Source organism: Cricetulus griseus, chromosome 2 (assembly GCF_003668045.3).
Source record: "Cricetulus griseus strain 17A/GY chromosome 2, alternate assembly CriGri-PICRH-1.0, whole genome shotgun sequence".
Taxonomy (NCBI): Eukaryota; Metazoa; Chordata; class Mammalia; order Rodentia; family Cricetidae; genus Cricetulus; species Cricetulus griseus.
This window is the reverse complement of record NC_048595.1, coordinates 417,192,323-417,206,395: the sequence shown is the minus strand read 5'-3', so window position 1 is coordinate 417,206,395 and position 14,073 is coordinate 417,192,323. Positions and strand designations below refer to the sequence as shown.

The 14,073-nt window shown below is 44.4% G+C and overlaps 1 protein-coding gene across 5 annotated transcripts in view; it reads left to right on the top strand.

The window, feature by feature from the left end:
* The window catches only part of Ino80d (INO80 complex subunit D), a 68,268-nt gene that overhangs the window by 12,719 nt on the left and 41,476 nt on the right, over positions 1-14,073 (top strand). For 4 of the 5 annotated variants that reach the window (XM_027397050.2, XM_027397047.2, XM_027397048.2 and 1 more), the window contains exons 3-5: positions 6,741-6,831; positions 6,939-7,185; positions 13,146-13,876. In XM_027397050.2, the coding sequence (XP_027252851.1) occupies positions 6,968-7,185; positions 13,146-13,876 (949 nt within the window). In that variant the 5' untranslated portion in view covers positions 6,741-6,831; positions 6,939-6,967. The remainder of the gene's footprint in view (positions 1-6,740; positions 6,832-6,938; positions 7,186-13,145; positions 13,877-14,073) is intronic. The other variant, XM_027397051.2, reaches the window with a different exon arrangement.

Here is a 14,073-nt window from a genome sequence, read left to right as displayed (position 1 = left end):
GGGAAAAAGTTATGTCTTTTCCTGTTACAGCTGCCATAGCTTCTGGAGAAATGATGTTCTTTTCTTCAGTGTTCAGTGAGTAAATTCTTACCATTAAATCTAAAAGCTTGAGATTTTTTTTTATAGTGTATTGTTATTTAGAATTAGAAAATAAGGCCAGATAGCCCCGTAGGAGAAGCCACTTGCTGATAAGCTGATAGAAGCCTGATAAAGTGAGTTCAGTTCCCAGAAGGCACGTGGAGGATGGGAGACGAGAACTGACTCCCTTACACGTTGTCCTTTGACCTCCACATGAATATTGTAGTATTCACATGTGTGAGCTCGTGTACATGTATACACACACACATACAGAGAGAGAAAGAAAGCGTGCTCAGGAAAGTCTAACCAGTCTTGATGACACACATTGTACTCCCACTACTTGGGAAGTAGACACAGGAAGATCAGAAGCTCAAGGCCATTCTTGATTACACAGAGAGTTCCAGAGTTCCAGGCCAGGTTTGGCTATCTGTGTTCTTCTCTCAAAAAGCAAAACAAAAGATAAAATTAGAAAATAGATATTTATTATAAAAGTAATTGTGTTGTAAACAAATATGTTTATGTGATTAAATATTTTATGATTTTGATTGTGTGAGACCCAGGTGGTTGAAGTCAAGTGGTTGAGCTTGGTAGCCCCAAGTACTTTCACCTGCTGAGCCCACTCACTGTTCCCATTGAGATATATTTTACTACACAGTTTTTTTGGTTTTTTTTCCCCCTCTGAAACAGGGCTTCTGTGAAACAGCCCTGGCTATCCTGGAACTCATTCTGTAGACAGGCCGGTCTCGATCTCACAGAGATCTGCCTGCCTCTGCCTCCTGAGTGTTGGGATTAAAGGCATGCGCCACCACTGCCCAGCAAGACAGAGTTTTTCTGTTTATCTCTGGCTGGCTGTCCTGGAACTCTCTGTAGTTCAGGCTGGCTTCTAACTCACAGAGATCCACTTCTGCTTCTTGAGTTGTCTTTTTTGAGACAAGTCTCACATATTTAGCCCTGACTGTCCAGAAACTTGCTATGTAGACCCAGCAGGCCTCAGATTCAGAGATTGTCTGCCTCTGCCTCCCAAGTTCTAGGGTTAGCCTATGCTGCTACTTCTGGCCTATACAGAATTTTCTAAAGCTATTTCTGGTTAACCATGGTAGTGCACTTACATCTAGGTTTCCCTTCTCTAAAGCAATTGAAGAAATCCCAAAGGAACTCCGACTGTGCTGACCACCACTGCATCACAGCGTGAGTTAATGTCTATAGTGCAGTGGTCCTGAACCAGCATGAGCAGTGAGAAGAACAGCTCTCCACCAAGGGGGTGGTACAGCCTGAGGACAAAACCAACAGACCTCATGCTTGCAGTACAACAGTTGGGTCTCTCTGTATTGGGCTCTCAGACTAGCAAGGAGGGTGAGGCTTCATTATGACCTGCTGCCCTTCCATTTTGCAAGACATTCAGTCAGAATGGAGGAGACTGGCATCAAGGAGCCAACAGCTGATTATTTTTGTCAACTGAAAAAAATAAAGCCCAAGTTTGCTTTCCCCAACCTCTATCATGTGGGAGCTTGTGGAAACTAGCTAGCCTCCAGGGAAGAGGAATTGCGATGAACACTTCCAGAGACAGCAGGAAGGTGAAAATTGTGATCAAATAGTTCCCTGTAGTAGAGGCTAGAGGTGAGATGTTGCTCTTCTGAAAATGGAAAAAAAAAAAGATGAAATAAAAAGCTCAAAAGACAACAGACAATAAGAATGGCCTGGTGTCTGGGAGTTCAAAATAAAGAAAAATCTCATTGTCCAGTTGAAAGTCACTTTCTTTTTGTTGTTGAATTTTTTGTTGTTGTTTGCTTTGTTTTGTTTTTGTGTTTTGTGTTTTTCTAGAGAGGGTCTCAGTAGGTAGCAATGGCTGTCTTGGAACTCACTATGGAGACGTGGCTGGCCACGAACTCACAGAGATCTCCCTGCCTCTGCCTCCGACTAAAGGAGTGCATCACCACATCTGGCTGTGAACACCCAAAGCAGTGGATGATGGGCACAAAGAAGTCTCTGAGAAAACTATCCAGTCAGGTGTAATCCTGTAATCCTAGTGCTTGGCAGGCTGAGGCAGCAGGAGTGCACAGTTTGGGGGCGGCCGAGAGAGGATGACTGATGGGCATGCAGTAACCCTAGCTGATGAATAACTGAAGATGTCAGTGGAATGAACGAGGTAGAAAAACCTAAAAACAACAAAACCAAACCAACAACCCCCCACTTTTTTTTTGAAGGCTCAGTGGTTAAGAGCACTTGTTGCTGGTGCAGAGGACCCAGGTTCTGTTCCCAACATGGTGCTTCATAGTCATCTGTAATTCCAGTTCCATCAGATTGGACGCCTTCTTCTGACCCCTGTCTGGAATTGCAGGTCTACACTTACACATCTGGCAGAAAAGGTTTTTGTAAGGAAGTGGTTTCAGTGGCTCAGGCCTTTTTATTTTTATTTCTTTGTGCATGTGTCCATGTAGGTGTGCACAGTCATGTGCGCACATTCCCGTGAGTGAATGCAGGTGCTTACTCCAGGTGCATGTGTGATCACAGGATGACATCAGGTGTAGGTCCTCAGCTTCTACCTAATTTGAGACAGGGTCTCTTTGTTTTTCTTTTCCCCCTGTGCCCTCAGGATAGCTGGGTTAAGAGCTCCTGTCTCCACCCCCCCATCTCCTGGTAGGAGTGTTGGGATTACAGGTGTGTGTTTTTCTGGGGATTCAAACTCAGGTCTTTAGAGTTGCATAGCAGGGTCTTTATCCACTGACCAATCATCTTGGCCATGTAAATAACTTAAAAAAAAAACCTCACTTATATGTAAGATATATACATACACATATATACATACACATATATACATACACATATACGTGTGCGTGCGCATGCGCTCGGGCACACACAAACACACACACACACACACACACACACACACACACACACACACACTTGGTTTTTGGGGGGCAGGGTTTCTCTGTGTAGCCTTGGCTGTCCTAGCACTAGCTTTGTAGACCAGACTGGCCTCCAACTCAGAGATCTGCCTGCCTCTGCCTCTTGAGTGCTGGGATTAAAGTTGTGTGCCATCACCTCCTGGCTAAGGTATTTTTGAAAAATTAGAACAAAAGTTACATTTAATGTGTGTGTGTGTGTGTGTGTGTGTTTGCAAGTGGGTATGTGTGTGCATGCATTCATGCCACCGTGCACATGTGGGTGCCAGAGGACAACTTGCAGGAGTCCGTTCTTCTTGTTATATGGGGTTCTAGGGATGCAACTCAAGTCCTTAGGCTTGGTGACTAGTGTCTTTACCTCTGAGCCATCTTAACCAGCCTCAAGAGCAACTTTAAGACTTGAATTAATTTCATAACCAAGTCAGTGATGGATGAGTGGCACAGAGTGGAAATTTTCAAAGCATTCATAGATTTGTTTTCATGTATGTCCTGGCTTAAGTACCCATCCTTTAGGACAAGTAAAATTTTTGTTTGTTTATTTTGAGTCAGTGTCTCCTGTAGGCCAGGCTAGCCTATAACTAGCTAAGGGTGACATTGAACTTCTGATCATTCTGCCTCTGCCTCCTGAGTGCTGGGATTACAGGTGTGGACCAGCAGCACATCTGGTTTATGCCAGCCCCTGAACTGATTGACTGACTTCCTCCTCCCCACTCTTTTTCTCTTTCTTTCACTCTGCTAGGGATTGACTGCACAGCCTTTTTCCTGGGCAGTCATTCTTCTACCTGGGCTGCATCCTCATGCTAGGGCCAACTAAACACATTTTAGTGCAATTCTTCTTCCTTTTGCCTTAATAAGCTAAAAAGAAAAAAGCTCTTATTTTTTTCTGTGCATTGGTGTGTGGATAAGTTTATTAGTGCATATAATTTTATTAACTACACTAATACTTTGGGTTTGTCTTTGTAAAGTCTGAGACCCTGACTCTGCAAAATCATTCATTTCATTGTTGTAGACTGTACAGGGCTTTATAATCTGCATTTGCTTCTTCTGTGTGGCGAATGTTCTTCTCCAGAAGCATATACCATCTCTTGTTAGTGCTGGCAGGGGAAAAGACAGTAACATTGCCATACAGCTAACATCTGTGAATAACTTCTGTGTCTGCAGAGCTTACCACAGTCAGCCATGGTTCTTACTTCAGTCCATGTGGTGCCCTTGATCCTTAGAACCTAGTGATGATATAACTACTGTTATCCTTGTTTGGCAGATGAGGTATCTGAGATTCCAAGCGTTTCTTCTGCCATAGACATCTGTGTAGTTAGTGTGTCATTAGTGTGTCCCACCCTAGCTCTGTTGTGTCTTCTTCCACCTTGTTTTCAGGTGCTGGGGATTAAACCCTGGCCTTGCACTTGCTGAGCTTTTGTGCTGGGGATTAAACCCTGGCCTTGCACATGCCGGGCCTTTGTTTTAAGACCACTGCACTACTCTGGCAGCGTTGGAACCTGTTTGTTTCTTTTTCTTTTGAGACAGGCTCTTATAACCTTGAACTTCTGATCCTTCCTGTGTCCTTCAGACAGCTGAGACTTGGCCTGGGGTTTGCGTATCTCACCATGCTTGTTTTTATGCAGTGCTGGGGACTAACCCAGGACTCAGCCAGCAATCTACCACCTGAGTCTGCAGCCCCATATTCAGTTTTGAGACAGGGTTTCTTTGTGTACCTTGGCTCTCCTGGAACTCCCTCTGTGGACCGGACTGTCCTTGAGATCCTCCTGCCTCTGTCTGGAGTGCTAATAAGATTAAAGGGGTGTACTGCTATGCCCCCATATTCAAGTTCTTAAAGGAAGGGTATTTCTTGACTTTTTCAAAAACGGATGTCTAAGCTGTGTCATCCACCATCTGGGTGACTTTGGGAAGGAGTTAAGGTCTGGGCAGCTCACTAAGACTCTGAACTCATAAACTAGGTTCAGTTGGTTGTTATAGACTATATAGTGTTATGTAAGTGCTGCATTTGGTCTTTGTATGTACTTGTGTAGCAGACACCATGTAATTTCTCTCTTCGTTTTCTTAGGGAATCTTGGATCAAAAGATCCAAACCATGATTAGTACTTGTAATTGATCATTGGGAGCACTGAATGGTGTAAATGTGGTTAAGTAACTAATACTTGATCTCAAGAAGTTCAGGTTTGGATGGGACAGGTGTGGCAGACAGAATATTAGAAAGGAAGTAGTGTTACATTTTTTAAACATGTATTTATGTGTGTGTTCATACAGGAGTCCCGTGGTGGGTGTGTAGAGGTCAGGGGATCACTTTCAGGAACTGGTTCTCCCCTCCCACCATGTGGGTCCTTGGGACTGAACTCAGGCTTGTGGCAGGCTTGTGGCAGGCTTGGTAGCAGATGCCTTTGTCCACTGAGTCACCTTGCCAGCCCCAAATAATATCTTGTAAAAGCAGAATTTGTTCTAATTTATGTATGTGTATGTATGTATGTGTATATTTTAATTAAATGTTTTCTTTTAGGCATGTGGTGTGTGTGTGTGTGTAAGGTTGATGTCAGGTGTCTTCCTCGGTTGATCTCCATCTTACATACTGAGGCAGGCTCTCTCAGTTGGACCTAGAGTTTACCAACACTCTAGTCTCACTAGCCAGTTTGCCCAGGATCTCCTGTTTGCCCTCCAACTGTAGGGATTACAGGTGGTTTGTCACACTCACCTGGTATCTTATGGGTTCTGGATATCTCACTTAGGTAACCTGGCTTGTGCAGCAGGTGCCTTTGCCACCTGCCCCACCTCCCAGCCTCTTCTTTTTTATTTCGATCATTTCTTTAGTGTGGGCGCGCGCGTGTGTGTGTGCTTCTGTACGCATACATGCCGTGGACAAGTATGGAGATTAGAAGACAACTTGCAGGCATGGGTTTTTCCCTTTCACTGTGTTGATCTGGAGGACTGAACTCAGGTCATCAAGCTTGGCAGAAAGCATCCTTTACCTGGAGCTAGTTTGTTTCTTTGAAACACACTCTTCCTGTATATCCCTGGATGGTATGTCTAGAGCTTTCTGTATAGAACAGACTGGCCTTGAACTAAGTAACCCTCCTGCTTCACTTTCCCAAATGCTGGGACTATAGGTGTGTGATACCAGAAACAGCTCTGTTTTGTATTTCAGAGTAAAATTTTTAACAAACTGCTAAATATTTTGTCAATGTAACAAAAAGATGTAGTATTTTGTAAAGAAACTATTTTTGAAATTTTGTATTTATTTGATTGCATGTATGTCTGTATACCACATGAATGCCTAGTGGAGGCCCTGGGGCTGGAGTTACAGATGATTGTGAGTCATCCTGTGGGTACTGGGAATCGAACCCAAGTTCTTTGGAAAAGCAGCCAGTGCTCTTAACTGTTGAGCCATTTCTCCAGCCCCCCATTTCCCACCCCCCTCACTTTTGAGACTTATGTGGCTCAGGTTGACTCAAACTTATTGTGTAGCTGAGAATGACCTGGAACACCTGGTTTTTCTTCTGCCACCTCCCAAGTTCTAGGAGTTAACTTGATAGAAGCCAGTTTGATATATTCAAAGAGTAATATGACTTGGTTCAATTTTGGAGGGTGAGATAATCCTTAAAACTCTCGTTTTCCTGTTGGAGCTCATCCTTAGAATATTAGATTCTAGTCATACCATCACATTAGGAAGGGTGACATGGAAATATTGTATGTTCTGGGTGAGTTCGCTTTGTTCATCTCTGTGTTAACGAGGCCTTTGATGTTTTGTAGACAATCTGCTTCCTCTTGATTGAGAGCATTCCAAACTGTGGTCCCCCTGGGCTCTCTTCACTTTGCTGTGGTGCAGAAGATTTAAAATCAGGTATGGCTGAGAGGCACAAGTTCCTCAGTGAAATTCTCTACTTGAGCCTGCCTTACACTCTCTGATTTGTTTATCATTTGGGTTTCTTTTTTGTGGTGGCCTTTTAGCTGATGTTCACAAGGAATAGAGTCACGTGATGTATGAAGGGAAACATATACACTTCTCTGAGGTTGACAATAAGCCCTTGTGCTCATATAGCCCCAAACTGTGCAAGCAGCGGCGACTCAACGGCTACGCTTTCTGTATCAGACACGTTCTGGAAGACAAGACTGCCCCCTTCAAGCAATGTGAATATGTGGCCAAGTATAACAGCCAGCGCTGCACCAACCCCATTCCCAAATCAGAGGATCGTAGGTAAGAGCCATCTTGGGGTCATGCATGGGTCATTAGCAGTTTTGGAATTTTGTCTCTCTGATACTGTTTCTTTTCAGTGTGTTAAATTTCAATGTTGAGTCCTGGGGCTGTTTAAGGAAACGTTGGAGTACTTCTGGGGATAAGAAAGAACAGTTTCTTTTAAATGGGATGGTACATTTTAGGGCATTTTAAAGTATGTTTGGGTGTTTTCTTTTATTGATTTCATGGACTTCTAGACATTTAAGACACGCCCCCCCAAACAAAAACAAAAACCAAACAAACAAACAAAAAAAAACTGCTGTTAACCCTTGTAGTGCTGCTGTGTTTGGTGTGTGGCCAACAAAGGAACTGTTGGCCTCTGCCCAGTGGCTGCCACAGGGCAGGAACTAGCTGAGTGCTACCACCATCAGTATTAATTTGGGTTTAGAAAAAAAATGCCTGCATGAAATGTAATAGTATTAGTTGGAAGATGTATTTGTTAGAAAAAAATTTAAAATAATGGAACCTTCATTAGATTTGTTCCATAACAGATATCTAAGCCATGATTGACAGTTTTCTAATGTGGCCTTTTATGGTTAAAAAGAGTCTCACATGCATTATGTTTGCAAAATTATATTTTCCCTTTCAAAAAATACTTTAGGTATCCTCTTTATATTTTTCTAGCATTTTCAAATTTCATTTAACCACATTTTTAGAATCAGAAAAAAGCTAATCATTATTTTACAGGTCCCAGAATATTGTTACAGAGTGTCAGAGAAAAAGACACTTTGGAAGCTTGGAAGTCATTTAGTCACTGGAGAGTGTGGTCTGGAGACAAAGAGGGAAGTCTCATTTTTAGGCTGGCACTGTCCACCATGGCAAATATTTCTTCTAGGTGGTTGCTTACACTGGAAATTAAGTACTCGGTGCCTTTGCAAAGGGCTCCACAGCTACAGGTGTCCGTGGCACCCCTCTGCCATCTCTTCTTGGTATAGCCATTCCTGTTCTTCAGGCGCTAGTCATAGAGATGGTCTTTGTGGGTCTCCTGTCTAAGGCTGATGTACCACACAAGTCATCACATACAATATGTGGATCCTTCTTGGCATAGGCCCAGATACTGACCACACAGAGCTAAGCCTAGGGTTCAAGAAAGACTTTAAAAGCATCAATGAGCAGTTCTACAGCCTGAGGGAGGAGTGACCAGCCCATTAGACTCTGTGATGGGTCAGGCCTGGCCAGCAGGGACTGGGACAGCTGTGGTCTCTGTCCTCACCACACTCTCATCAGAATTGCCGGAGCAGGGTGTGTCAAGGCCAGAGTCTGAGCAGGGCCAATTAAGGGCATCACACCTTCCCTTAAGGATCTTGGTTGGTTTGCTTTGTGTCTTAGCACATGAACTATTTTCCACCTTGGTGGAGGTCAGATTCCCAGGTCTTTTTGTTCTCCTTGTCCCTACCTATGCTTTAGCAATGGAGAGCTCCCCATGATTACAAGCAGCACTAGGCTAGGAGGAAGGGATTTGGCTTCAGGATACCCTTCCCGAGACCATTATTACAGAATAATGATGAAAATCTAGCCGAGGTGGTGGTGCTGGAGTCACCCTGAAAGGGAGGATCCACCTGGAAGCAGGAGACCCCCTTCAAGTTACAGGAGTGCCTCGGAGGTCAGAATAGGCTGGGCATGGGCACTGGCATCTGCCACAATGGGAAGGGCATGCTTGGAAGCAGCCAAATGTAGCATGAATAATAAAAATGCAGAGACAAATATTGGGGTTCAAGCTGAAGATCAGAAAAGCAAAGCAGCCAGCCACTAAAGAGTTCTCACCTCCACCAAGGGACGATTGTGTCCGCAGTGTGACACAATCCTGTCTCTTCCCATCTTATATTCCTCTCTAGTGCTAGTATTAAAGGCATTCACCACCACTGCCTGGCCTCTGTGGCTGACTAGTGTGGCTGGCTTTGCACTCTGATCTTCAGGCAAGCTTTATTTGTTCTATCATACACAAAATATCACCACAGTCAGGCTGGCTCTTTAGGAGAAGGCCACAGTTGAGTAAAGTCAGGCCAGGAGGGACACAGACAACCTGGAACTCTCAAAGTTCCCTTTGCTGCTACAGGAACCTTCGGTTCTATGAGACTTGGCTAGATGCCCCACCCTGTTCCATTATCCTTGCCAGTTGTGTCTTCACCTTAATGGCACACTTTTGTCACTAGGTAGACCAGGCTGGCCTCAGACTCACCGAGAAATCCACCTGCCTCTGCCTACCGAGTGCTGGGATCAAAGGTGTGCACCACCAACGCCCAGCTATCTGGCATTTAAAGAAATGGATTATAATTGGTTATCTTTTACATTGTTAGGAAAAATACTTTGACTTATAGTCCTTCAAACTTCTTTCCATTCCCCAGGTCACAGCGATCATTCTGGAACACAGCTTTAGATACTATGTTAGGGTAGAAAATTTGAACCTCTTCTATTTTAACCCACCCTCCCTCTGTGTTTGTTGTTCTTGTTCTTTAAAGTAAGCAAATGTCAACCTGCATAAACTGGCCAAAAGAGCACATTTTTATTTTCAGTGTGAAATAAACAATTCTGTAGGTAGGGAGCCCACCAGAGTGATCACATTAGAGGTGATTGGGGGTTCTCTTAGAACTTCTGATGAACATGTGTGGCTCAGATTACAGAGTGAGAGTCAGAAACAGGTGTTTAGTGCAGCAAGGAAGAAAGTGCTGACCTCCCTAGCCTCCATATTAAACACCATGTGCCTGGTTCTTGGCGACTGAGGGGAATCTCTTATCCTTGCTTCTAACAAAACCTCTCTGCTTGGCTCCCTCAGGCTGTAAATGCATCGCTTAGTGGGCTCAGTTTAGGTTATGGCACATGGCACTTGCCTGTTTTTTCATTTGTGTCAAAGCAAGTACTATCTTATTAGTAAGGTCAGAAGACAGCCCTCCCTTTCTTTTGATTTTTTGGTTTCTCTGTGTAGCTCTGGTTGTCCTGGAACTAGCTCTGTAGAGCAGGCTAGCCTTCAACTCAGAGATCTACCTACCTCTGCCTCCCGAGTTCTGGGATTGAAGGCGTGGGCCACCACCCCTGGTTTGAGCGCTCTCTCTCTCTCTCTCTCTCTCTCTCTCTCTGGTTTTTCGAGACAGGGTTTCTCTGTATTGATTTGGAGGTTGTCCTGGAACTCACTCTGTAGACCAGGCTGGCCTCAAACTCACAGAGACCCGCCTGCCTCTGCCTCCCGAGTGCTGGGATTAAAGGCATGCGCCACCAATGCTCAGTTTACTACTACTATTTTTCTGACTAACTGAACTAGAATGTTTACTTAGTTCTTCTGCACAGCATTTAAAATAAATATACAAATACAAATTTGCTACTTTGCCTGAGGGGAGTTGTTGGTTGATTGATTAGGTAGGTTTTTGTGAGCCCAGCACTGGTGTTTGGATCCAGACCCTGCTCATGATTGGGTAGCAAACACTCTTAACCGCCTAGCCACCTCTCTAGCCATGACTTTTTTGATTTTTTTTTGTTTTTTGTTTTTTTTTTTTTTTGAGAACAGGGTTTCTCTGTGTCCTGGAACTCCCTCTGTAGACCAGTCTGGCCTTGAATTCACAGAGATCTCCCTGCCTCTGACTCTCAAGTGCTGGAATTAAAGGCGTGGGCTACCACCACAGGTTTAGCCCTGACTTCTAATTTAAAATATAAAATCTTACCTTACCATTCTTTGGTGAAACTAATCTTTTCATGAAATGTTGAAAACCATTTGTTTTGTTTCTTTTATACTGGATATTGAGCCTAGGCCCTTGCTTTATCAGTGAGCTATCCACCCCAAACCCCCTTTAAAAACAATATGCTTTGGTGTTTTGCCTGCATGAGGGTGTTGGTACCTTGGAACTGGAGTTACAGATAGTTGTGAGCTGTCATGTGGGTGTTGGGAATTGAACTTGGGTCCTCTGGAAGAACAGCCAGTGCTCTTAACCGCTGAGCCATTTCTCTGGTTCCTCTTAGCTCTGTTTTATTTTGAGATAAAATTCTTGCTATGTAGCCCAGGCTGGCCTCAAACTTGTCATTCTCCTGTCTTGGTATTCTGAGTAGCTGGAATTATGAGTGTGACTACTATTCTTTCTTCTTTGATTGTTGTGTTTTGATCCAGTGTTTTAAGGCTCCCAGATTGGGGCTTGAACTGCCTGTATAGTGGAAGGTGGCTGAACTCCTGGTCCTCTTGCCTCTCTCTGCCTCTCAAGTGCTGGGATTAAAGGCTGGTACAACATACCCAGTCCTGTTTATTCTTCTTTTTAACTTCTTACTTACCAGTCCTTCCTAACAACACTTTCCTCACTGCCCTGTCTTAGAACTCTGTTTTGTGTGGGATATATGTGGGGTCTGCTCAGTACTGTGTGGAGATGTCACTTGCTTGCTTCAGTAATGGGTTCCTCCTTCAGATAGCTTTGGAAGGCACTGACAGATTCAAAAAGGGTACATCTCCTTCTTGGAACTTCATAATACACATTATTATACATAATTCTTTGAGAAAGTTTCCAGCAGAAACAATCAACAAAATTATTATGTCATTTTGGTTAAGCCATAATTTTCCAAATTGACTTAAGTGTGGGGTGCTATTTTGATGGCACTTGTTAACGTGCTGTGGGAAGTGTGTGAAGAATATGGATTGGAGAGTATTCTGTTCACAGACCCCTGACAGGTTTTCAGTGTGGTTAGTTGGTATAACAGGTCTTTATTTTCTCATTATGTACAGGGACTGTATGCTCTGGGTGTGTAAGTTACAAAGGTAGCCTGCCCATTACTGAAGTCATAATGAGCATTGACTATAGTTCATACCCCAGCTTGGCCAGTTTCTGCTCTGGAAGGGGTTTTGGACACATTCATTTTTGTAAATGTAGTGGAGTTATCTGAATCAAGGGCATTATTTTAGTGCCTACTTCAGCTAGTGCTACAGGAGACAGTCTGTGATCTTACATCTCTGCCTTCTGAGATGCTCATTCCACTAACCACTCTTAGTCCCCACCCTCTTGTGTGTGTGTGGTGTGGGTATGTATGTGGTGTGTGTGGGGCCTATGTGTGATGTGGGTGTGCTTGAGGTGTGTGTGTTTATAAGTGTGAGTGTGGGGTGTGTGTATGCTTGGTGTCTATGGGTGTGGCACATGTCAGGGTTATGTTACATGACCTTGGTGACTCTCCAGGAACTTAAATAGCATTAGAATATAATGCTTTTTTCCATAAGAGACTTTTAAATGATCTTCAGACTTTTGATGAGTTACTTTGTATGCTGTGAATAGAGAAGAACAAAGCTGTGTGAGAAACAGTAGCCAAGTTGCTGACCAGGCTGCTTACCAGTGGACAGACCTGCTTTTGTCTGGTGACCTCCACACTTGAACAGATCACAGATGTGCCTTATCAAAACTATGTAGACCTCAGTTGGGAATAGTGTGAGAGGAATAACAACTCCCTTTTCATTTTGTTTTTTGAGTTAGCATCTTGCTGTGCAGCCCAGGCTAATTTTGAACTTATGGTCCTCCTGCCTAACTCTCCTAAGTGTTAGCATTACAGGCTTGTGCTACCGTATTTCCAGCTGTAACTTTTTTTGTCTTGTTTGTTTTTTGAGACAGGGTTTCTTCTGTGTGTAGCCCTGGCTGTCCTGGAACTCACTCTGTTGACGAGACTGGCCTTAAACTCAGAGATTCACCCGCCTCCGCCTCTGGGGTGCTTGGATTAAAAGCTTGCACCACCACCACTTTGCTGGCTATACAACTATTTTTGTTGTGGTTTCTAAAGATAGGGTCTACATGCTGGCTTTGAACTCCTGATCCTCTTGCACCTTTCAAGTGCTAGGATTACAGGCCTGTGCTACAACACCTGGCGCTGGCCATCTGATGTGTAGAGTGTTAGGAGTCCAGTTTTATAGTGTGTGCATTTGTATGTGTGTATGAAGAGTATTCTCTCACACCTGTGCACTGCTGCAGGTACTGCAACAGCCACCTGCAGGTACTCGGCTTTATCCCGAAAAAAGAGAGGAAGAAAAAGAATGATCCGGTAGATGAGGTGAAGGGCAGGCACCAGATGGATGCCGTGGCGTTTAGCCTGACGGTGCCCACGCTGGCCTTGAAGATGCCCAATGGACTGGATAGCATGTCCCTCTCTCCACCTGGGGCAAGGGTCCCTCTCCACTACCTGGAAACTGAGTTGGAAGACCCCTTTGCTTTCAACGAGGAAGATGATGACCTAAAGAAAGGGGCAACCGTGAGAAAGAAGTTGCAGAGCAAGTTGGCTCAGAACCGGCAGCGCCAGAGAGAGACAGAGATTTTAAAAGTACGGCAAGAGCACTTTAGTACCCCTCCCACGCCTCCACAGCAGCACGCCCACCTGTCACCTCTATCCACTTCTTTAAAACCTCCAGCGCCACTGCAGGGTTCAGTCTGCAAGTCACCTCAACCTCAGAACACCAGCCTACCAATGCAGGGAGTGGCCCCCACCACACACTCTATAGCACAAACAAGGCAGGCCCCTCACAAGAGGCCTCTGCCCCTCCTTCCATCCAGTCGGGCTCCCATCTCAGACGCCCCTAGGACTGACCGAGTCCTCATGAAAGCCACCGCCTTCTCTCCACACTTCTCCTGTATAAGCCGACTGCAGAGACTGGTGAAACTGTGTACCCAAAAGCATCAGCTGGACGCGGACCTGTTCCCTCACTTAGGTGAGTTGGCTCCTTCTTCCTTCACCATATCTATTGCTGCCTTGACATGTGTCTGACACAGCTGTGTATTTCATCAGACCACCCACAGTAAACATGCTACTGCATGGGAGATACATGGTGAATAGACACAGGTCTGAACTGACCCATTAGAATTTCTGTCTTAAATAGCTTTGAAAAATTAAATTCTTGAAATTCTA